At 34.0% G+C, this 24,875-nt stretch overlaps 2 protein-coding genes across 4 annotated transcripts; one reads left to right on the forward strand and one right to left on the reverse strand.

Annotated features, from left to right (window-relative positions):
• Positions 1-732: 732 nt before the first annotated feature.
• Positions 733-17,982, reverse strand: LOC131845507 (uncharacterized). Its single transcript, XM_059194574.1, has 12 exons — positions 17,723-17,982; positions 15,260-15,490; positions 13,171-13,338; positions 10,785-10,910; positions 8,227-8,355; positions 7,284-7,442; positions 6,574-6,698; positions 5,564-5,671; positions 4,866-4,935; positions 4,392-4,522; positions 1,861-2,038; positions 733-1,485 (listed from the first exon to the last, which is right to left on the reverse strand). The coding sequence occupies exons 1-12, from the start codon at positions 17,801-17,803 to the stop codon at positions 733-735; spliced, it is 2,259 nt and encodes a 752-aa protein (XP_059050557.1). The 5' UTR covers positions 17,804-17,982.
• A 453-nt stretch (positions 17,983-18,435) lies between these two features.
• On the forward strand, positions 18,436-24,675 carry LOC131845492 (epsilon-sarcoglycan). 3 transcript variants are annotated; one of them, XM_059194558.1, is made up of 10 exons: positions 18,436-18,461; positions 19,198-19,340; positions 20,293-20,435; positions 20,890-21,038; positions 21,317-21,448; positions 21,651-21,825; positions 22,129-22,379; positions 22,834-22,905; positions 23,397-23,501; positions 23,982-24,675. In XM_059194558.1, exons 2-10 carry the CDS (start codon positions 19,205-19,207, stop codon positions 24,412-24,414), a joined length of 1,596 nt encoding a protein of 531 aa, XP_059050541.1. In that variant the 5' UTR covers positions 18,436-18,461; positions 19,198-19,204; the 3' UTR covers positions 24,415-24,675. The 3 variants fall into 3 exon arrangements, with proteins under 3 accessions (XP_059050541.1, XP_059050540.1, XP_059050542.1); XM_059194557.1 differs by lacking the exon at positions 18,436-18,461 and adding an exon at positions 18,738-19,024; XM_059194559.1 differs by lacking the exons at positions 18,436-18,461; positions 22,834-22,905 and adding an exon at positions 18,739-19,024.
• Positions 24,676-24,875: the final 200 nt, after the last annotated feature.

Here is a 24,875-nt window from a genome sequence, read left to right on the forward strand (position 1 = left end):
GTGTAACACTACAACCTGCATATATCTATTGTACTCGCCCTTTTTTAAACTTCGCTATCGATATTCGAAGATATTCGAAGGATATTCTTAGGAGCGATGGTTTTTATCACTTCAAGATAGTGTCTACCTTCCAATGGAGATATTCGTTTATGCAGGAGTGGGCTACAACCACATAGGAAGAATAGTGGCGATTCCACTTCTGCTTTGTAAAATCTGCAGATTGTTGTACTGTACATAAAACTAAGTCGTTTATTAAAAAAAACAGACCGACCAATTTACATCGCGCAAGTAGCACCAATCTATTACACACACATTAACTATAACGTCTAATCTACATAGTGAGATAAAAACACAGTTAAAATTATACAAATAATTCTAACAGTCATGCAAATAAAATGGTTATTTTTAATGGTAAAAATTACCACATATTTAAACAGCTATGGTAAATATTACCATTGTCGGTACAACCAATAAAACGGTTGAATCTAATTAGGAAATCACAATGCAAGATACACTATAACATTAGTGAACAAAATAATTATGCAGTGGAAACACTCACGACGTACAGCTCGATGAAAAATTAATTTCAATAAATTAAATCAAACACGAAATTATCTATGGAATGTAGCAATATCAAAAAAAAAACAATAAATTCTAAATTTGATTTTGATTTTCATCGAGCTCGTGCCTTGTCAACAACATTCGAAAATCGAATCACAAACGTCATACAGCTCAGGAGGTGCAACAGTTACTCAAGCCACTACAACCGCAATTGACCTTCGGCGCCCTCCGCCTGCAGAACCCGTAGCATTTCAAAGCCAAACAGCACAACCCCCCTTTTTTACTACCGTCCGACTTACAAGACTCTCTACTATTTAGCCTCTGAATCTCAGGTACACCCGTATACCTGTCCTCCGTCAACAACTTATCGAGTCTATGCTTCAATTGGGTAGGAGAGACGCTCCTGTCTCGATTCAACTTAATCGATTTAGATTCGATCATACTCACACCTAGAACGTCGTCTAGTTCGTTCGCGATTTCCTCAGCGCTGGACGCCTCTTCGACGTCGGGCGTATGAGAATCGATACTCTCCGGCGTATAGGGGTCCATGCACGGCCTCACAAAGAGTAAGGTGTTATCGATTTCGTTAACGAATACGCCGTCGTAACTCGAGTAGTCGGCCGTTGTGATTTCGACGTGGGGAATTCGGAGGATTTTCTCGTTTAGGGAACCGGTGCGCGTGCGTTTCGGTCTGTGGTCGTCCGTCAGGGTGTCGGGGTTACTAGAGAAGAGGGTTTTGCCCTTTTTGCTGGCGTAGAGGTCGGGGTCTGTGGGGAGGCGGGGCAGGGCGCGGGGCGGGCGCGGGGGGCGCGGCGGGCGCGGGGGGAGGCGGGCGGCGCTGAGGCAGAGGGCGCACGGCAGGCCGCCGCCGCAGCACGCTACCGTACCTCGGTCACTCTGCAGCATCACGCGCAGGTAGATCGGCTGCAATACAATTACATCATTCGCTTTTCAGTTAGCTGTCAAAACGACTTGAAGTCCTGCAATTGGTCCTACAGATGGGGACCTGTGAGACTTCTCACAGAAGGGGTTTTGAGCCCGTCGCCACAAATGGGACTACGGTGTCCGAGTCCAATAATTGGCTCATTCGCAAATGAGAGGATAACTATATTCTATTAGACAATATTGATTATTGCTGGTAGCTTATCCACAATTTTTATATATATTATGTTATTGCGATAACTGTTTTATAATTATTAAATTATTGGATTGGAAATATATTATTACCAAAATTTGCACCAAAGGCTGAGTTCCAATGTTATATTGATATTTTGTCTAGAGATTATTATTCTTATATACCTTATGGTCCCCCATGCAGGCGGTGTCCCCAATGACACCGTACTCGTTCCGTTTCCTGGCGGGCCCCTCCACGAGCCGCCGCAGTTCGGTCGAGAGCGCGTCTCCCGGCTTCGGCGATCCCTCCGACTGGTTGCGTACCAGCTTCCGCCGGATCGGGGAGTGTTCAGACTCCGCTACCCTACAACGGGCTTATTTCCATTACATTCAATCGATTTTGAACCTACTGCACAAAGCAGAAAGTCGTACGATTTTTGTACTTTGTACTTGTGCGCCGTCATCATTGTTTTCATAACAGATCGTTTCAGTCACATCAAATTTAGTTCACGTTTGGTCACCAAACATACCACGTGTGCTCATCTACCATTTTACCATTAATTACCATAAACAAAGGATTAACAAAACCATAGCAACCAAATATTCATATAAAACTACAAATATTTAAAATATGGAATGTCGTGCCAGCCAGCGGCCCGAATGTAAGGAGTCCTGTACAGTTATATTATAAAGTACAACCATTTGACTATTTAATTCTTAATATATTTAAAAAGATGTGTACTGTAACAAACCCGTACATAGAAATGGTCCTTTCAAGTTTCAAGCCTTTTTGAATTCCCAAAAATAGAATTCTACATATGTTCTACGCAAATCCATAAAATAAATCTTGTATGCCGTATTAGTAAATGCGCGAGTTCAAGTCAAACGCGCCAGGTTAAAATGATCCAAATCCATAATGTACGGAAATTAGTAAATAATCGCAATGTTTTCAGACTTATTTCAAACATCTATGTAACTTTTCCTAATTTTTCTTTCCGCAAGTGGACATAAGTTTTAGAAAACAATAAAATAAGAATTTATTGGTTAAATAGTTATTAAGTTAAGGCGTGACTAAGGATAATGGAGGCTAATTTTAGTGGCCATTTAATATTTATATTGTACTTACATTAAATATATAAATTAATCATACATAAATATACCCATTGGGTGCAGTGTGCATGCTAACATCTATTTGTGCATCATTATTAACAACAAAAAATCAGCTCTTGTACCCTTTAAAAAACATTTCATCATAACATGATAATGGGATGGGTGACCACTACTACACTGACACCAGACGCGGGCTCATCTAAAAATATGAAAACTGATTAATTAACCGATGTATCAAGGAATAGCTTAACTATTGTATTTTGAAATACAAAAAAAATATAAGATCGTTATGTTGTACATAAAAATTATGCAGTCATTTTTATTAATCAATACAACCTTTATTTGGTCCTTTGAGCGGGATTACAAGCAGTTGTTTTTTTTAATAAATCAATATTTTCCTTTATATGTGCTGTACATATATATGTATATCCATAATACATTTAGCACACCAAATTACTGTCAAAGATTTGCTTTGTTTGTTTGTGAAGGACTGAAGGCAGAGTTTGTAGAGAATGAAGGAGATAGCATGATGAATACAAATAGTTTACTATTTGCGTTTGAAAAAAACATAAATGTATATAGTCCGCCCTTTCATAAATACATAATACTTATTCAGTCAGTCAGCTATTCACGTCGTTGTGTTTGACATGAATTCATAATTCCATTTTTCAATTATGTGATTTTAGATGGTTATGTAGCGATATCACCTAGTACTTAATATTTTTAGGTTACAGCATACACACAAGACACCCGTCCTACCTTCCACATAAAACTCACCTTAGCAAACTGGTTCATATGAAATTCAAGATAAAATATTTATAGAACACATTAATTTTTAAAAAATACAGTTGTAGCAAAAAGGTATTATAATATATTTTTTTAACTATTCTTTCTTCATAAAAGATTTATAACTGTGTTAATAGTTCTACATGCATCACATGATGATGTTAGATCCGTGCTGCTGTTCATAGGCTTATTAGTTCTATATGTTATATATAACAGCAGTTATCTATATATACTACTTTTCATCTGATAACTGCCATGTTGTTTGCTATTCTATTTTACTAAAACAAATACATTTATACATTTTAAATTTCAATACAATTTGAATTACATATTACTTACATTCTATTGTAATTAATAAATTTGAATTATTTATTAATTACAATCTTTCTTCGCTGATAAAATATTGAAGGTATATGATTTTTTTACCACTTAAGCACATCGAAATTTTCCATCATTATTCCGTCGTCCAATTAGGTTGCCTACTTCAGTACAGAACTGGCAAGAAATACAACTACAACATTTTCTGTATGTATGTACACATATGTGTGTATGGTGTTTATCGGCTCGCTACTTCAGTATAGAACTGACAAAGAAACTTAACTAGAACATTTTCTGTAGGCAAGAAACACAACTGGTATATTTCTCTATGTATATACAGATATGTGTGTATGGTTATCGGATAACTACTTCAGTATAGAACCGGCAAGAAATACAGATGGAACATTTTGTGTATGTGTGTATGGTGTTTATCAGCTAGCTACTGTCTTAAAGAACTGGTAAAAAACACTATTTTTGTATGTATGTGTGTGTATGGAGTTCACCTGGCGTTGATGGCTTGCTGCACGCTGGTGGGGTCCGCGATGCTCTTCCTGCTGACGGCGGCGGGCGGCAGGCACAGTGCGTCCAGCTCGGCCACGCTGCCCTTCTTCTCCAGACCCTTGCCCGGGCTCGACTGTTGTCAATCAACCACTTGTTAGTGTGAACCCCTCAGGAAGGGGATGTTAGTAAGAACTTGACAACTAATAACCCCATTGCTAGCACAAGTTAGTTCGATATTTAGTGTACAACACACTAAATATCGAACAAACAACCCCTTCCCACTCGAATGGGTATTGTTAGTATAGTATTTGGACTAAAAACCCAATGTACCATGTCAGGTACACCTACATGCGGTTCTTCTGGAAGCTATTGTAGTAAATTGCCATTTGCCAAAATGGGCTAACCGACCTGATTTCATGCTCATCATATCGTCCTACACTGGTGCCCCGCCAGCGTTAAAAAAAAAATAGTTTTACCTGTCCTCGAGCCGGACTACCATCAGCGGAATTGCGACCGCTGCTTTCGCTAGACTCTGCCACAGACTTCCTGCAATACACAATAATTTTATAACAATCCATAATATATTGCTTGAAGGAAAGTAAAAAGCGTCATGTATATACATGAACTGCATCACAGGTATACCTAAAGCCATCTCTCAATGGTCTAGCTAAATCGCTAAAACATAGTCTTAATGCCAAAGCCACTGGAAGTAAGGCTGTGTGTACGCACAGCCTTACTTCCAATGGCTTCGGGTTCGATTCCTCTATTTGGAAAATTTCAGTACGTAATTAGTTAGTTTTAACAGAATGCCGACAGTATGACAAATTGACTTCTGCTACAATACCATACTGCCACTTCTGAGAACTAAGATCATAAGCCTCTTGCGTCAGTAATTGAATTAAAAAGAGTAAATGAAAAAAGTAAAGGATTACGTTAAATATTTTTTGTTGATAACATAACATGTGGTATAAAAACTTATTTGTCACACTAAACACCGTCCTCCGGCCATTAAAAGTAAACCCTCTTAGAAATGTATTATGTTCTTTCTCTTTATTTCAATTTACGAAAATAGCACGAAAGAAAGAGACGAAATAGTTTGTTAGCTAAAATAAATAGGCTTTGACAGATATGGGACATAGCTATGTATATCTCTAATAAATATCGACCAGCGTACCTGGATGAATGCAAATGTCTATTATCCCCAGTCCGACTGGTGTCCTGGTGCTGGACTAGAAGGCGCGCTGACTGAGACAGCAGTATGCGGTCGCACCAAGCTGGACATCTATAACAAATTATTAGTGGTCCCATTTATTTCAACCGTTTCATGGAATAATCGAATGGCTTGTATCCATACAAGCCTACATATCGTCACGGCGTAATAGAGAGGTAATAAAAGTAATAAAATGTAATCAGTTGTATGAAAAATCTCTTACTACACGTCTATTGATGCAAACTGTTTGCCGTGTATTAATATGGCTATGGCAGATATCGTGAAAGAAAAAATCGTACAACAAAATTATCGCACATAAAATACTATATAGTCATCATTATACTGTATCAGATTTTTCTTAAAACATAAATCATTACATACCACTCTTCATATTTAGCAGTATATATAAATTATACATTTAATCCTTCGAGCCGGATCTAATAGCAAATCCGAAGCAAATGAATGCATAATTAGTCTTTCTAGTTTGATTAGGTTATTGATTAACCTATCTAACAGGTTACTACTACTCTATTTACATTAAATTCTTACAAAAACTATTCATATTTAATTTACTTAGTTTTAACTTAATACAAAGTTTTATGGATTTTTATGTAATTGGAAGGGCAAATAAGCTAATATTTCTTCCAGATCAAACGACCCGTTGGTAAGTGGTAACCGTCGTATATAACTATTCTGGAGTACTAATACGTCATGCCTCTAATCCTGTAACATCACTAATGTACGAGTATCTCACTCCTCAACCACATCATCCAAAGCAAACTGCCTGGTGGCTGAAATATGTGCAATTGAGGTACCCACGTTTTAATAAAAATCTGGACATATTATTTAATTAGTTTTCATATCAAGTACGCAAAATCAAAGAATTCTACATTCAGTGTTAGCATATTTTACACATAGAACAATACAGATCACAATTATAATAGATATAATAAATGTCATATGAATAGTCATACCTGGTCTTCATATAATGCGTAGGTAGATGTATATCCTCCTCAAAGGGATACGACGGTGGGAACTTTACGGGAAATTCGTATAGATGCGGCCGGAGTGCTTCAAGCTCTTTGTCAAACCTTTGTAACTGAAAATACAATTTATTGCTATAAAGATACAGGTGATTTTTTAATAATAAAACAATTCATAAAAAATAATCATTTACTCTATCATCACTTAGTGAAGTTAAAACAATATTAATAATATTTTTATTCAAATAAATATTTCTGAATAGTTATTTCTTTATTCCACTGTTAAATTTGTAATGCAATGCAGCAAAAAGGACGAGAAACGGTCTTTATAGCATATACGTAAATATAGACAAAGAACGGGAAATAGTGCTCGCGACGTCAGCTTGCGCGTGCCCGAGTCCATCAGGCGTGCGTGCTTTAGAGTCTTTTTATAATAATTTATTAATATTACAAAATTGAGCATTGCTGACTATGGAAAAGACATAATTATAGAATTATTGAAATATTTAAAAGTTTTAAAGGGTCTTTGGAAAATAATCTGTGGAATCAAATTTTAAAAGAATGTGATTAGAAGAAGTAAAATGTGACAACAAAAATAGTTAAATAAAATCACCACGATTGCTCGTACTGTCTATCCCGCGCGATCGAGCGTGAAAGAATGTGTATGTTAAGTCAGCTATAGACTATACAATACAACGTACCCATGGTTCTCTGAAGATCTTCTGGTGGTCTGCATGAGCGAATTCCTTCTTGCCGATAGTCAGTACTATACGCTCGTCGGTACCTCGGAATTGAAGCCGCGACGCGTCAGCGCTGTTGCCGTTTTGCATACGAATTGATGTCAAATCTTCTGTCACTTTCTGTTGAACGTATTTATCTATTAGTGTTTTATCACTTATTTTCAAATTAGGAAAAATCGTGTGAAAGAGAAGGAATATAAAAATACGTTTTCAGATGTGTTTATAATTAATAATCGATGTTCGATATAAATTGGAATCATCCATACTAATGTGTTTTCTATGTATATAGAAGTATATAGTATAGATAGTTATAGGTACTAGACAACTGATATAAATAGATATTTATATCAGTTGTCTAGTACCGATAACACAAATTCTGCTTAGCTTGGGACAAGATGGCGCTGTATGCAATCCTAAGACACAATTATACTATCTCCGGTAGGTATAGTATGTTCACAAAAAGCAAAAAATCACAAAAAGGAAGTGGGCACACTAAAACAGGTAGACGCCGCCGGAGTCTCAGTGGACTGACGATACGAATATCGCTACTCCAGCAATAGCCGCTTCGTCGGGATACCTTGGAGTTTTTAGTGAGTAGGTGTCTCGCAGTACCCGCTTATCTCTCCCGGGACGGGCATGGGCAGTCACCATGAGCTATTTTCTCCAAATAAAAATAAAAGTGGCTAGTATAATTTATTTATTTATTCATTATTTTTCCATCACACAAATATTATAAAGTCGATTATACATTGGACCCCGCACTAAGCGAACCTGTATCGCGGGAGTTCACAAAAAAATGCCCGATGATTAGTAACTATTACAGATCAGTGAGTAGAGTAGACTTGACATATCAGGCGAATGAAAATATTTTAGTTTGATATATGTATATAATAAACTTGAGTACCTTAACGACACCGCCGGTGTCAGTCCTGAAGTTGAAGTCACCAAATATGAAGTACGGGGCTGCATTCACGTCCGAGTGGAGGTGGCGTAACGTGTGACGTAACGCGCGCCGTCGACTTCGGCAGTACACCTGCACGAATTAAGTACATACATACAACTATAATGATATAATAGACAGATGATAAATTTAATTTTTTGATAATTTCAAAACCACAAAAACGAGGTATATTGTGAAAAAGAAAATTCATACATTGATTGAAAATTTCATAGACAGTGAAAAAAAGTAATAATAGTGGGTAAATATCGGTCAACATATAGTAAACAACCTTGGGAAAAACATAGTAGTATTGAAAAACGTAGTAATGATAATAATTGATGGCATCGTGTATATATATTCATTTATTGTCGTCACCATCAAGAAAAAGAAAGGAAAAAATTGCATTATGATGGCACACACATTCATATAACCAATAAATAAATATGTATACATTATACAGACCTATATATGTACATTATATATAGTATATATATTTTATTAATATTATAAACGCGAAAGTTTGTGAGTATGGATGGATGTTTTTACTCTTTCACGCAAAAACTTAACACTTAACACGGACCCTGACCACGGCTAGTGCAACCTAGTCGAAACGTCGAGAGAAGTAAATATCTTTATTTTGCCATAAAATTATTTACGTTATGGTGTTGTAACATTGGAATCTTATATATAAAATTCTCGTGTCACAATGTTAGTTACAATACTCCTCCGAAACGACTTGACCGATTTTTATAAAATTTTATATGCATTTTTAGTAGGTTGCATATTTTTCATACCCCTAAGTCCTAAGGGTTGTCCACCTTCAAAACAGATAGTAGCCGATACTCAGATCTCCTGAATATACCTATAAAACTTAAAACCCACAAATTTTGTTTTTTGCACTAAATATTTGTTATATTTTTATATAATATGACATTAAAAAATACATGCAACCCTAAATTTTCACGCTTCTATCATTACCCTAATTTTTTAATAGCGATTTTTATATATATGGCAAAACAACGTTTGCAATGTCAGCTAGTAAATAAATAAAATAATAAATTTCATTTGCTAATACATAGGACTTTGTATTTCAAATAATGGGTACTTATACAGTCATTATTATCTTCAATTCACGCTACGCTATCTGACCTATGGTATGGGAATAAACACATGGCCGTACGTAATACTACTATATTATCGAGACAGACATCGCTTGCACAATACACGTCAAACCCTTATCACATGTCTGCAGTTTCAATTAAACATAAGTCCCTGTATCTATCTATATACTGCTATAACAAAGCTTCATTTGTGTGGAGCAGTGGTTTCCAAACTTTAACCTTTATACGTTATAGTCAATTTATTACTTCTATAATTTTCGTATTGAATTTGTTTATACATAATCGTTTCAATAACCCAAAACTTTTAGGGCTACTTCATATTTTGTTAGTTATACGAGTATTTAAAAAATAGAGTACATATCTAAGTAATCGTATTATTAAAAATCCGCTATTATTTTTAATTCTCTAGTCAATTCTTGGTCATCTACCACTTTCTGTCATCTCTTCTCTACCCAAAGTTTGTCTAGAAGACATTGCTTAAGCGTTAAGACCGGCTTTTGTACATTATTACTTATCTTTATATTCTTTGTAATTCACTTCTGGTACAATAAAGAATTAATCAATAAAAATATACAATTTAATATATTAAAGATGTTAGTTTCACTCTTAATTAAGGACCTAAGCTGTTATATTAAGCATTTTTGTACAGTTGTTTACAATTATCACATTATATGGTCTGCTCTTATCACTACGACTGATTTCATCTTATTGTGTTTTTATATTTGAGCCTAAATAAATTAGTGCTGGTTGGTAGTTTGTATTCACGCGTTTCGACTTGTAAAATGTAAACTTACAAGGATTGTTTAAAAGAGCAACACACAAGTTTCTTGCTTATTCTTCTTTCTTCTTGTGATGAGACAGCTTTCCGAATAAGCGGTAGATTAAGTGCTTAAATTAAGTTTATTTATATAAATGATTTTCTATTATATTCCATTCTATATAGAATAGAATAAACGTGATTTTTACTCTGATAATATTATTTGTAATATTAATAAAGACTTTTAAAGGTCGAGATGTGCCTTTTGGCATAAAACTCCTACGGCTCTACCCTCCGTAACCCTATTGAGGGCGGACCCAGAACTTGTCATCTTTTCAACGTGTTCTTTATTTAAGAGCTCTTAAAGGTTTTTTTGCAAAGATTACATTATATTTTAAGAATTTTGAATATGCCACCTACTATTCAATTAAGAACATAATAGATATCTTGATTTACGTTTAATTTATAGTCATTTTATTATAATCAATAAAAAGCATGTACACATACAGCCTGCGAAAACCTATAGACAAAGTATAGCAACCCTGGTAATTCAGGGCACGGTAACCGATTACGATCGATGGGCCGTATGCCTGTTTGCCAACGGCGTAGCATTAAAAAAAAGGTATAGACAAAATTATACCAACTGAGGGAAAGGGCTCCATGGCAAGAAGATTGGACGCGTCGTGGAAGAGGTGGATGTTGACGAACTCGACGGCGGTGCCGCGGATCATCCAGCGAGTCCGCAGTATACCCTTACGGGACCACTTACACTGCGGATATAAAGTCAAAGTATAAATTATTCATTCACATAAAATTCTTGTGTTCGTTTAAAAATCCTATAAAACGACTTGACCGATTCTTATTAAATTTTATGTGTAATCAACGACCAGTAGGAGGAGGTTTGTTTTTACAATAGTGTAGAAATAAAAAACGAATTTTGGCGATTTATGGAAAAAGCTGCATAATTTTTTTTATGGATGATAATGCCATTCCATATCATCCTTAAAAAATTATGCAACTGCGTCCATAAACCGCAAACATGCATATGCACCCGCCTGCGCTAACGGTTTACGGGGCACCAGTGCAGGATAATAAGATGAGTATGAGTTCAGGTCAGTGAGCCCATTGTGACAAACACACCGTTTACAACAATGGAGGTCAACCTGACATGGTACATTGCTAGCAATGAGTTCATTAGTCCACATTACTAACAATCCCATTCCCTCAGATTGCACCCTATTGTTATTATCTATACATATAAATAAAATTAGAGAGTCTGTTTGTAATATTGAAATAACCGGGTTTTCTACATGCATATGAATATAAAGACAGTACTTACACCAACATAACATTTTTACTACTTTTGTCTGTCTGTTTGTTCAGGCTAATCTCTGAAATGGCTTGACCGATTTTGACGGGACTTTATTTTGCAGGTAGATGTAATAAGGAGTAACTTAGGGTACTTTTATTTTAGAAAAATAAAGGGAAATTCCACGCGGACGAAGTCACGATAGTACAGCTTGTTATACATATAAACCATCCTTTGGAATCACGCTATCTATTTCTAAACATTTTGTATTCATGAGTACGATTGAATGTGCCGGTCTGGGTGATTTCTATATATATGTACATATATATAATACATATGTATTTCCGAAATAAAAAATTTTTTACAATATTTGTCTATCTGTCTTTTTGTTATCTGTCGGCTAATCTCTGAAATCGGTGGACCGATTTTGACGGGACTTTTTTTGGCAGGTATCTGATATATTACATCAGATACCTGCCTTAGGAGTAACTTAGGCTACTTTTATTTTAGAAAAATAAAGTTAAATTCCATGTGGACGAAGTCGCAGACACAGCCAGTTAGGTAATATAACTCATATAACTACATACAAATTTATTACAATACATATCCATTCAACGTCGGTGGCCTTACGATTTATCACTGCTGGGCATTTCCAACTACTATTGTTAATAGCATTCAGGGTCTTCATTATTATAATAATAATATCCCTGGACAATACGCCACTAAAAAACCAACTGCTCAGCGGAATGAGCCTAAAGTGACTCTGAAAATTACCCCAATGTGTACAAAGTCTGCTGACCGTGATGATGATGGTTTTGTCACGGTACAAAAGAAGAGGCACACAAAGAGGGTCAATCGAAACCATTGTGGCACAGCACTGACAGGGCCCAACTTCTTGTTACGTGCCGCAACACCGACCACGGCAATGTACCTATTCCGCCTACACTACGCTACCAAGGAACAGGACATTGTTGACTACATCCGGACTAAAAGCAACCTGACATTGAGGGTGACGCAGTTGGAATCGAGCCACAACGCGAGCTTCAAAGCGTTCGTGGCCCTGGTCCCCACCAACATGCTGCCCTTCAAGAAGGAGAACTATTGGCCGAAGAGGGTGGTCTATCGGCGCTACCGTGGCAGATTGCCGTCGTCAGTGCCGTGACCATAGAGACAATTTTATTTTTCATATTTTATTATTATTTCTTATGTATGTTAGTCTATAAGGCATTTATAATATGGGCCATGTAGCCTGAATTAAATAAATAAATAAATACACACGTCACCTAGTCCCAAGTTAAACAGAGCTCGTGTTATACTAGGCAACGGATATAAATACTTACAGTATTTATTTTTGTAACTACATACATAATATACATAGAACACTCAGCAAATGTTCTGGATTCCTCGCATTCGAACTCGAGACCATCGGAATTAAAGCGGTATGCCGCCGCTAGATCACCGATGTCGGCAGATTAAGTTACGACCTTACTGACAATTTAAACTAACAGTTACGAAATATCTACATATTTCATATACATATATTACTACGAAAAACTTCGCTCGCAACTGCAATCTCAAAATGTTAATAATAAATTGCAAACCTATTTATTTTATTCGTATATAGAAAAACAGTTTGTTTTCCATTACACTATTCGTGTATGAAATGAAATAAAACGTATTTATATGACAAAAAAAACTTTGATGTAATAATGAAAACTTACTTCAGGGAAGAAGTGCTGGGGGAACTTTGCTTTCTCTTTGGTGGTAACCTTCTCAATGTTCCCGCTGTGAATCTCTTTGCCCTGCACATCAACGTATGCCTTCAGATCAAAGTCCCAGATCTTCAGGTCTGTCAGCGAAGAGTGAGCGAAGTACATGTTGCCGAGAGCCTGCGAGAGTACAAAACAAATGCTTTTTATAATCAAACTAACTGACGCGGCAAACGCTGTTTTGCTTTATAAATTAAATCACTATTATAAAATAGGGGTAATGATAGAAGAGTGAAAATGTAGGGTTATATATTTCAATGCTAAATAACAATATATTAAAAATAAAAACATTTGACGAAAACATAAAATTTTTGGGTTGAGCCAACCTTAACAATTAGGGTTATGAAAATTTGTTATAAACCTATTCTCAGACATACTTTATACGTAGTATTACTGTATACTATATACATATAAAATTTCTGAAAAAGGGCGAGAACAATAGATCTATGTAGGTCGCAGTACTACAGGTCTAAAGCACCTGACAAAATCCCAACCCCCGGTATAAAAAAATGTATGGGAAAATTAATGAATTCCATACACAGTGATTAATTTGTATATTCTACAAATTTTGGATGTATGAGTAAGGAAGATATTTACAGTAAATAAAGACAACATTAGCATTCGATTTATTGTTACGAAGTTATATATACGAAGGTATATACCGACAAATACACACAATTTACCCGTACATAACAGATGTGACCTGAATGCAATCATTAATAAATTACGTAAAATCAATATCGCATGACGTATAAAATATTCAGATACTCGTACTTAGAATGTTAGAGTAGTGGACAACTTTAAATGAAATGTATGTACTTATTTAAACATTTTATGAACAATAATCTTTTATAAATAATTTTATTAACAAATTTCCCAATTCCTATAAACAATACTGTATTTGGTCCTTCGAGCCGGAAGAGTCACGTGTTTTATATTCATACTAGCTACCCGCTCTGGTCTCGCACGGGTGGTACTACATGTATTTTACATATAAACCAGCCTCTTGAAACACTCTATCTTTTGCTAAAAACTGCAACGTTACAACGACTTAAAAATGTAGTTACAACGATTATTTAAAAGAGCAACACCTCAGTTTCTTGCTCGTTTTTGTTCATCACAAGAACGAGAACAGCTTTTCGATTCAGCGGTAGATTAAAAAGACATAACTATGACTATTCAAAAGTGCTTAAATTATTTGAATAAAGAAATTTCTATTCCAATGTGGCAAGTGGTATAAATACTGAGTTTGAGTGCAATAACTGAGTTTCAATTAAATTTGTCCAAAAGGAATTAATTAAGGCTGACGTCAACGGAACCGACCCTATGACCTCTGTCGCCGCTACCACTTATGTCGGTTAGAGTAATTAAATTACGCTATCCTTGGTGTCAGCATTGTTAAACACATGTTATTCCTTGTTAAACAATAAAATCTTTTCCTTTTTTTAAGGACAGTAATTGAAATATGGAATAGTGCACTCGCCAGCGCTAACGGTTTCCTCTCGCGGGCACCATAGGATAAGCATGAGGCCAGGTCAGTAAACCTATCGTGGTAAATTCATGAAGAATTTATCATGATGGTTTCCGCGTGGAAGCCAATCTGATATGGTACATAGTAATGGGGTTATTAGTCCACATTACTAACAATTTATAATACAAATCACAAAATCTACATAATATAGGTATTAGTTATATATGTAGCAATAAGTATTCCGTGATTCGCTCGGGAAATTATACATCTGTGTATGCGTAATGGTTTGATTGTTCATGTACAGTACATAAATAAACAAACGCTAACCGCAATATAATTAAAGTACCTGTTTTTATTGTGAACATTAATTACAAAGTAATCTAATTACTATAACTAGTAATAAAATTCAAATTTTAATTAACTTCCTCTACCAAAAAAATCGCAATTATAACAGCATACTACACACTCCCACAACAAATCTACAGTCGTGGTGAGCCGATTGCAAAATATGGATATAAAAAAGAACTTATAACACGAGTCTTTTTGCATCGGGTCTTAAAAATAACTCACCGTGAACTTCTCCGGTGAACTAAAGTCTTCGTCCAGGAACGTTCTGATCTTGTCGTAGAGCCGCAACTCTGGACATTCGCAGAGTCTCTGCACAAAGTCCTTCACGTATTGCATTGACTTCTCGTAGGCTTTACCGCCGACCTCTTGTAGATGTAGCGCAATGAACTTCGGGTCCATCCGTGAGACCGCCTGTAGAAACTCTGATGTCCATATTGGGAGCATTACCGATGGCTGCGTGACAAAACAGCAAATATGTTATTTTACTTCAAAAACTGTTATATATTTACTAATGGTTATAATATTAATAATAATTGACGGCCTCAGTGCTCTAGCGGTTTAGCACACCGCTTTACTTCTGATGGTCGTGGGATCTATTTCTCGCACAGTACAAATATTTGTACTTATGAATACTATTGTTTGTATTGGGTGTTTCCTATATATTTTTTTTTCTGTGACTATCCTGCAGTCAGACGGAGAGTATGAACAGATGTGGTGTAAGTGCTACGTTATGTTACGGTACTACTTTCCTATATAGATTGCGTATATATTTACAAAAAAATGTATCTATGAGTATGTATATCAGTCGTCTAGTACCCATAACACAAGCTCTGCTTAGCTTGGAACTTGGGATGGCACTGTGTGCATTGTCCAGGGATATTATTATTAATATAACTTTTTATTGCATACATAAAAATATACAATCTTACATTAATGCACAAAAGGTGGCTTTACCGCTTTAAGCAATCTCACACAGACAACCTATCATACATATATAAACCAAGAACTTTTAAAATTATAGTTTAAACCCTATCAAAATTTGTAGTCTGGTATAGAAGTAAACTATAATTAGAAATGGATATTAAAATGGATTGTAAAAAATGGCTCTTAGGCGTGTAATTGTAATGTGTACTATAAGCCTATATTTGACTGTATATATTGAAAACCAATGTGGCAGGGGAGCGAGTACAGCCGTCTCTGGGTTTAATTTTTTTTTTAACATTTTTATTCTTTCACTAAAGATCCATTTGGATAAAGACAGATGTTAATAAAGGCACAACGTTATATTTCTTTCAAACTTTCAAATTTACGATACATTTTTTTAAAAAGATGATAATGGCATAGTGCATTCGCCACTGGTGGATGGTAATATAAAGATGAGATCAGGTCAGTTAGCCATCATGTCAAATTCACTATGAATATCATGATAGTTTCCAGCAAGAACCGCATGTAAGTCAACCTCATATAGTACATAGCTAGTAATGGATCATAAGTACATGTTATTATCAATCCACTGCTGCCCTACCAACATATATTGTTATCACATACGGAACCACCATTCAATACATATCCATCAAAAAACCACAGGCATTTGTGGTTTCTATTGTATAGGGCCTTAAAATCATTTTATGATTGTATATTGATCACACACATTTCAGGATAAATACTTCAAATAGTTTTTTGTATAATTTATTTAAGTATGACATAGCCTTGATGGTGTAGTGGTTTAGCATCATATTTGTCTAATGAGTGCAGGATCAATATCTTACATGACACAAACGTAAAATAGATGTATGTTACATCCACTTAAATAATTTCACAACTAAAAAAAGTATTAGCAAATAAATATACTTTAATAGTAGACACTTATTTTTTTTTAATTTTTAAGTCTTAGAACAATCTTAATGTTTTATTGAACATGTCAATTTCTGAGCTCCAAAAACGATAATAATTAATGTAATAAAAAATATTTTAATATTACAATTCAAACATAAAATAATTTAGGAGATTTTAGCTGCTTATGAAAGTATATATTTTTATATATTATATTTTTCTGCCTATTATTAATTTCATTATTTCATTGATATTCTATAAAAAAAATTTGTCATGACAATTAGAGTGGAGGTGCCATAATTATATTTCTGATTTTCAAGAATAATAGTAGTTAGTAATAGTAGTGTGACATTATCCACTATAACAATCTTTTATGTGTTTTTATTATTTATTTCCTGTTTTTCACTTCTACTTAAATATTATAAAAAACTATGCTAAAGAAACTATTTTATCTCCATAAAAGCAGTAGCATAACATAATATTATTTTAATAAATTTAATTTAATAATAATATATCACACCAACAAGGTAACTATTCTAAATTTGATATATAATAATCTATAATAGTAAATAATATTGCACTGTGACAGATGTACCAAAGAACAAAGTCATATCACAGGGATTCTATTTTACTCTTTTGGTTTGAAACTGTAAAATATCAATTTATATATTTATAAGAGAACTAAAAGGTACATCATCAAGTACAATCTACTAGGTCAGTATATAAATAACATTTTAAATTTAGAACACTTATCTCTTCTGGGCAGTTAATATTCAGGCAAAGGGCCGAAGGCAAGAAGGACCTAATGCCTATTGCAATAGAAAGGTATAAATATATTAATGTAATGCTTACTTCCTCAAATATAGATCCAACGTTTGCAGTCACAAGTAACAACGGCACTTTATCCGATCCCATTTTTTTGAACTTCAACATGATATAAACGATATATATGCGAAAACGATTGAACCACAACTACGAGGTTAAACGTTCACAAAGCCTATTTTCGCTGTTTTGGCGCGCTAACGCCCTATCTGATGCACTTCTGATTACATTATTGTTGATACGTTTGATAGTTCTTTCGTAAATAGCGATATTCGTCCGAAATCGCAAAATCGTTTTATACCGTAGCCCTTTTTGACATATTTGTCAATGAATGAGTGTCAGTGACATATTTTACACCCACATCCGCACATATAAACAGTGTTTTAACCGACTGATTTAAAGAGTCATTGTGCTTTTGAAGATTAAAAATATAAAATATCAGTGTTGTAATGTTCACTTTTTATTTCTATCTAACACTGCTACAAAATATAATACTTGCAATATTTTATGACTGTAGTATTAACTAATACATTGTATCTACTTTCATGAGAATATAAGAAGACAGATTATATAAAATTAAGCGTATAGACAATAGTGAAACGGAACGCAGAATTCAATATTTATGACGCCTCTATTCGGTTGGCTTTTAACAAATGACGTCTGTATAATTTTACGTCACGCCCTGTTTTCAGGGACGAACTCGATATTATTTTTGACATTGTATACGGAAATACGAATATTATTTTAAACCTGTGACAACTTTAACGACGTAAAGAATAGATTTTTAATTAGATTTATTGCTACTATTACTTGGCTCTGTGACAATAAGAAATTCTTTAAATAATACAATATAACTAAAATATTCCCTAACAATTTGTTATAGAAGTATAGTGCTTCAACGTACTACTTTATAATAGATATTTTACTATTTATTTGTACATATAGATAGAAAATCGTGTCTATTATATTTATAATATTAAAATTAAACCATCCGGTTTTTTTTCAGGTTAAACTAAATTTGTATATGTCGAAGGTGTTAAATCAGTATTTATTTTTATGAACAAAAAAATATGTATGTTCAAAATACGAATAACTTTGATTAAATGTAGAATAATCCTTTATCCCTCTCTGTTTAGCGATGGGCGTTCCTTTTACTGCACATGTGCGATACGTATTCAGTCCATAACATTCGCTAGGTACTTACATAGTTAAAATAGAAATCGATCGCCTTGTTTCTATTCTTGTGAATTAGGTCGAATTTTTTCATTATAGCACGTGCTCATAGTATTTTTGAAAGATGGAAGAATTTATGTAGGCGTACATATAAGAACCGTGCGTTTGTATTTCATATCTTTCGCTCAAATATTTATATTTACAGTGCATTTATCTGTAGAGCTCGTTCAATAAATAAACAAATATCAAGATTGTGTAGTAAAGTATATTCTATATTTCAAATGTTGCCTGTTGACGTAGTTAATAAAATTACACATATTTTATTATTTTAGACCTAAAATGAATACTCTGAAATTAATACCAATTATTGCGGTGGTGTTAGTAGCCGTATCATCTACTCACGTACATAATGCTGTTGAAACTGAAATGTTTGCTATACCAATCAGTCCGAATTTATTTAATTGGACATATCAAGGTATGTAACCTAATTTGTAAAGTCTAATTTAAATATAACATAAGAGCTAACTAATCTAGTATATTATGTAATGTAGGTATGTTGCTCTTAATAATTTCATGTTAATAAATATAATAATATTGCAACATAAATAAAAAATTTTGTTCTAATGGCATTAACTCCGTTCATGTTGCACACGCTTACTATTGCTATCGGTACTTGTATACACATTTTCCGCCACCAGTAGCGACTACAAAAAAATCACACATTGCGTTTATACATATATTTTTTAATACTTACCTATTTAATTCATTTTTCGATACCTGATAATTTTCAATTTGTCCTTGTCAATACAACTTCAATATTTTAAATTGATATAACCACAAATACCACTGCTGTATTTTTAAGTATTATATATGCTGACTACCAGTACGATCAGCATATATTTATATTCCTACTTTTTTACCTTTTACTTATATCGCAGTTCACTTGTATACTACAAAAAAGTATTTAACAAATTTTGATCGTTGAATAAAAAATGTTTAAAGAGAAGAATTTTGAATGTTAAAATTTAAATTTAATTTTAAATTTAAACGTTGTTTTGTGATTTAAACAAGGAATTTATCACTCCACTCATAGAACAGTGTTGATATTTCCTAAAAAAACCTTATGGCATGCGTTTCTAATTATAATTACTTTATTTTAATTGTAAAGTATTATTATTGATTTAAAATGTTATATTAATCATAATACTAAATTCGCATGCGTAAATTTTATAGTTTCTGTATATTCTGCCTATGGGCGGGATATACAGAAAATATAAATTTTACCATTAGCCACCCCTCTATATTCAGCAAAATAAAGTAATTGATTTATTGATTGAAGTATTATCTAATTAACAGTTAATTTTTGGATTGTTATAAAATTATGTAAGAATACTTAAACTAATAAAGTGTACCACTGTTGTTTCCAGAATTTGACCAGCAGTATCGTTTCCATGCATCACTGAAGGGCAAGCCGGAGCTACCATCTTGGCTCCGGTATATATATAGCGGAAGACACCATTCAGGTTTCATATTTGGGACTCCACCGAGAGGAACTAAGATTCCGATTATGGTAAAATTAGCAATAAAATGCTTGCTTTAAAGTAAACACTTACAATGCTCTTGTTCAGTGTTAGTACAATTTTGAAACAATGTTAAAAGTAATAGGATTAGAATCTAAGTAAATGATAATCTTTTTATAGAAAAAAATCTTAAACACATAAAACTTAACATTCATAGCGCTGACAATGTTATCTAATTGAACAAAGAATGAGTGCGTAGCGATTTCACGTTGACTGTCGCATGCCTAATCCTTGTTGATGTGTATTTACTTCGAACAAAATTTATTTGAAAGATCAACACGTAATTTTCTTGTTCGTTTTTCTTGCGATGAGTCTGCGTTACGAATGAGTGGGTAGTAAAAAATACGAGTATTTAAAAGTGCCAATATTAAGTTCATTTGAATAAAGCTTGTTTCTATTTCTTTATTCTATTTATTTAATAAAATTTTCCGCTTTTTATTGCAGCTAGAGATAATAGGTTTAAACCGCCAAGATTATGAAACCCGCCGTGTCCTTATTACTTTAAAAGTCCAGCCAAAAGAGAAGATGGCGCGTCATGAAGTTGAATTGAAGATAGATAATCTTAATGTGGAAGATCTACTTGATGAACACAGGTGAGAAAAATATTCAGAATTATATTGATTAACTCCGATGTTGACCACAGCTGCACCTGGCCAAGTCGGGAATGAGTACAGAACTATAAGCCCAATGAAGGATTTATGGAGCGGTTGAAGGGCAACTCTTGTTTTCGGTCTGTGGCCACTTCTAAAGCTTCGAGCCTCGGTAACTAATATGACCATTTAAATAGTATAGGAGATCGGTTGAAGGGGAATAAGGTATCGATCGGAGGGCAACACAAGATAGACTACAGCTCTGAGTTTTTTAATTTCAGAATGTCACGTTTAAAGGATATATTACGGACGAAATTGTGGACAGAGAGCAATCAAGACTTATACACTACTTTTCTGGCATCCGCAATAGATTTGGGTGCTAGATTACCACTAAAACCAGAGGATGGAGAAGGGTATGTATAGAAGAAATAGTACCGCAAATATTAAATTCTTATTAGCTTTAAATTATAGTCTCTGTTTCTAATTTTATATTGATTGACCATTGGTAGCACTAGTCTATCTACTATATCTTACTTAGTATAGGTACTGATTTTTTTTTTACATTTCTATTGTATATTAGAGTCGCAATACTATTAGGACGAATTACACTTCCAGGCTCGTTGTACGCCTCGGCAGTTCCATGCCATTTTCTACGGAACTAAAGAGGCTACGTGAAGAGGTACGGCCATTGTCTCGCTTACCAAGCTGCCCGAGGGAATACAAAAGAACTACGGTCGAGAGATTATTTCGAGATGCCGGGTTGACGTTGGATTGGTGCAGTTTTGAATTGGTAAATAGTTGAAGTTTTATGAATATCAATAATACTTTAATATACGATTACCATTGTGTATAGTGTGTGAGTTTTATATTAGTAATAAAAATTTGCTGCTTATACGTATTTACTAAACTAGATTATGGAAAATAGACTCAGTGTTTTTAAATAATTCTTCTATATATCGTAGGTTTTGAATGCTAATATACTGTAATCTAGGGTGATTAGCAATACCTTTCACATTCTAAGAGTTATATAATTTTATTTTTTTAGTTTTACTTGATCTGTCCCTGTTTTAATTGATCCATATACATTTTTCAGTACAATACAATCTACAAAGACCGTACCACTGAACATTTGGAATACTTAACCGAAATACCGAATACCAGCAAATCGGCAAAGTCATTTAAAGCCCTGGATACACGCGATGAATGGACGGCACCGAGCAAGAATGAGCTACCGTCACGAAGCTATACGAAGCAATTAACAGCAGCTGTCGCAGTACCACTTTTGCTGTTGTTACTGTCAATAGCTGCTTTAACTTCAGTGGTGTGTTTCCATTATGCTGCAGTGTGAGTGTAATTTTACTAATATTATAAATGCCAAAGTTTGTGAGTATGAATGGATAGATGAATGTTTACTCTTTCACACAAAAACTACAGAAAGGATTTTCATTTTGTAATGAAACTTTACGATGATATAAATTATACATCAGAATAACACGTACACTGTAAATTTGATGCCATCAAAACCGCGGGCACAGCTAGTATTTAATAAATGTAATTTCGAGTATTTTGTACACTTCGATTGGTTTACGCGTCTAGTAATTGTAACGTATTAGACGGCGTAAATATAATAATTATATAATCTTTTAAGTATTTAAAGTTTCTAAACCATTTATTCGAACAACATGCGGAATTTAATATGTATATATTCTAATCATGACCAGCGCCAGAACAATAAACTAATTTCGCCACCAACTATACAGTTAATAGTTATACTATACTCTTATTATTTTATTTCCAGAAGAGATCCAGAGTCAGAATATTTCTTGGAAAATATATTTCATATTTGTATAGAATACAGAAAAAGACGAAGGTTGGCTTCATTTGTCTAAATATAAGAGATTTTTTCACACTAATATTAACAAAAACTGCTTTCTCCATATTGCAACTAATGTTACGCAATTATAATTAAAATAAATATACTACACTTTCGTAGCATTAGAAATAGACTAACCATTACATCTCTAACATTTAGGAATTTATATAAAAATAATAATTTAAAGTAGAAAATGATGTAATGAATTTACTATTAATCTTGTAAGCAGTTTCCAGAATTAATACTATTTTGCAGACAACACTAGTTAATTGCATTTCAGCCAACATTACTAATTAATAACAAAAGCACTTTTATAATTTGTCTATATCCTTAGACCTCAGTTTTAAATAGACGCTTTAAATTAATTCAATAATGTTAACCTCGTATCGTGGATCAGCGATAAAATTCTGTTAAGTAGTATAAATTATATTTAAGGTAACCAGTTTACCACTAAAGCCGGATATAAATATTTTGTATAATATTTCCAGAGCCCACAAATCTGCTAAAGTGGAGTTGTGTAGATATGGGACAGGCAACTCAGAACAGACTCAAGTCGCCGCCGACAACAACAGTACCAAAAGTCATGGAGTCAGGTAAATGATATAACTCTCTATATTTCATTGTAATATATATGGACTATATTCCACGCCCTTGAATACGTCCCTGTTTATCCGCACTGACAATTTGCAACGCGGTTCTTTCGGCCTAAACGGAAACGCTCAAAATGCCTACGCCGAAAAAGAAGTGAAAATATGCACTGTAAATAGCCAAATAATAGGTTCTAAATTCTTTATATTCAATAAGATACAATAACTATAGCAAATGCTACGTGACTTTATAAAGGACATCAATAACGAGAGAGCAAAAGATCACACCGTGTCGCAAATTCTTTACGACACACTGACTAATGTCATGTATAAAACAATATAGTTATTATAAAAAATATTATTTCATTCACAATTAAAAACCGCGCTCTTGTCGGTGGAGATCTTAAACTATAAAAAAACTTATATAAAATAGTTTAACTTTCATTTTTCTTGGTGTTAATATATATTTTTTAATCTATATTACAGCCCAAATAACAGCCTGGCTCGGCCGTACAGTCCTAAATCGACCACGAACATCGCTGGCAGCTACAACCGCCCTCAACCACCTCCATATCTTGGTTCCACCAATAATTCACTTCACCATAGAAAATCTGGCAACACCGACAAAACCCCTTCAACTAGCGGCCACACACCGGAACACCGCGGCCATCTTCTAGAAGAATCTTTGAAATTATTAAACGAAGCAAACATCAATTCGGAATTTGAAAAACTTCCAATATTAAAGGACCCAATACTCGATTTAGCCGATGGTACAGAAGACTACGTGCCTATAAAACCAGATTCGTCCGGATATATTCCGATAAAACCGGATGCAACCGGTTATATCTCGATGAAATCGGATTTGGACGATATTGATGTCCCTGACTTGACCAAGTTTGGAATCGCTGGTCCTATTTGACACGAGATCTCTACTGATGGGAAACCGCCCGTCAAAACTTGGTTCTGCTAAACGTATTCGCTTTTATTGAAATAAAATTATATCATTTTATCTAATATCATTACTAAGATATAGATCTAGTCAATTGCTTTATTTTAGTCAATATTTATATTATTAAATTAAGATTAGATATAAAATTGTACACTAAAGGCCCGTAACGATTTTAAATAATTTTTATAATGTTAATATAAATAAAATTAGTATATATCTATTGTAGATTCAAATATTGTTTAATTATAGGATAGAAAATTGTAAACTAAAGGACGGGCCTTTAGTTTACAATTTTCTATCCTTTTAATATAAATAATATTAGTATATATCTATTGTAGATTCAAATATTGTTTAATTACTGGATAGAAAATTGTAAACTAAAGGCCCGTAACGATTTTAAATGATTTTTATAATGTTAATATAAATAAAAT

The sequence above is a fragment of the Achroia grisella genome, unplaced genomic scaffold (assembly GCF_030625045.1).
Source record: "Achroia grisella isolate CSIRO2021 unplaced genomic scaffold, CSIRO_AGI_Agris_v1 utg474, whole genome shotgun sequence".
Classification (NCBI taxonomy): Eukaryota; Metazoa; Arthropoda; class Insecta; order Lepidoptera; family Pyralidae; genus Achroia; species Achroia grisella.

What these genes read in the sequence shown, in the direction of transcription:
- LOC131845492 (XM_059194558.1), top strand. Translation starts at nt 19,205, where the DNA reads ATGAATACTCTGAAATTAATACCAATTATTGCGGTGGTGTTAGTAGCC. An exon ending in AAACCAGAGGATGGAGAAGG is followed by an intron (nt 21,449 to 21,650) that starts GTATGTATAGAA and finishes TTACACTTCCAG; the next exon opens with GCTCGTTGTACGCCTCGGCA. An exon ending in ATTGGTGCAGTTTTGAATTG is followed by an intron (nt 21,826 to 22,128) that starts GTAAATAGTTGA and finishes TACATTTTTCAG; the next exon opens with TACAATACAATCTACAAAGA.
- LOC131845507 (XM_059194574.1), bottom strand. Translation starts at nt 17,803, where the DNA reads ATGTTGAAGTTCAAAAAAATGGGATCGGATAAAGTGCCGTTGTTACTT. An exon ending in GTTCACCGGAGAAGTTCACG is followed by an intron (nt 13,339 to 15,259) that starts GTGAGTTATTTT and finishes GTACTCTCGCAG; the next exon opens with GCTCTCGGCAACATGTACTT. An exon ending in AGACATTTGCATTCATCCAG is followed by an intron (nt 4,936 to 5,563) that starts GTACGCTGGTCG and finishes TGTGTATTGCAG; the next exon opens with GAAGTCTGTGGCAGAGTCTA.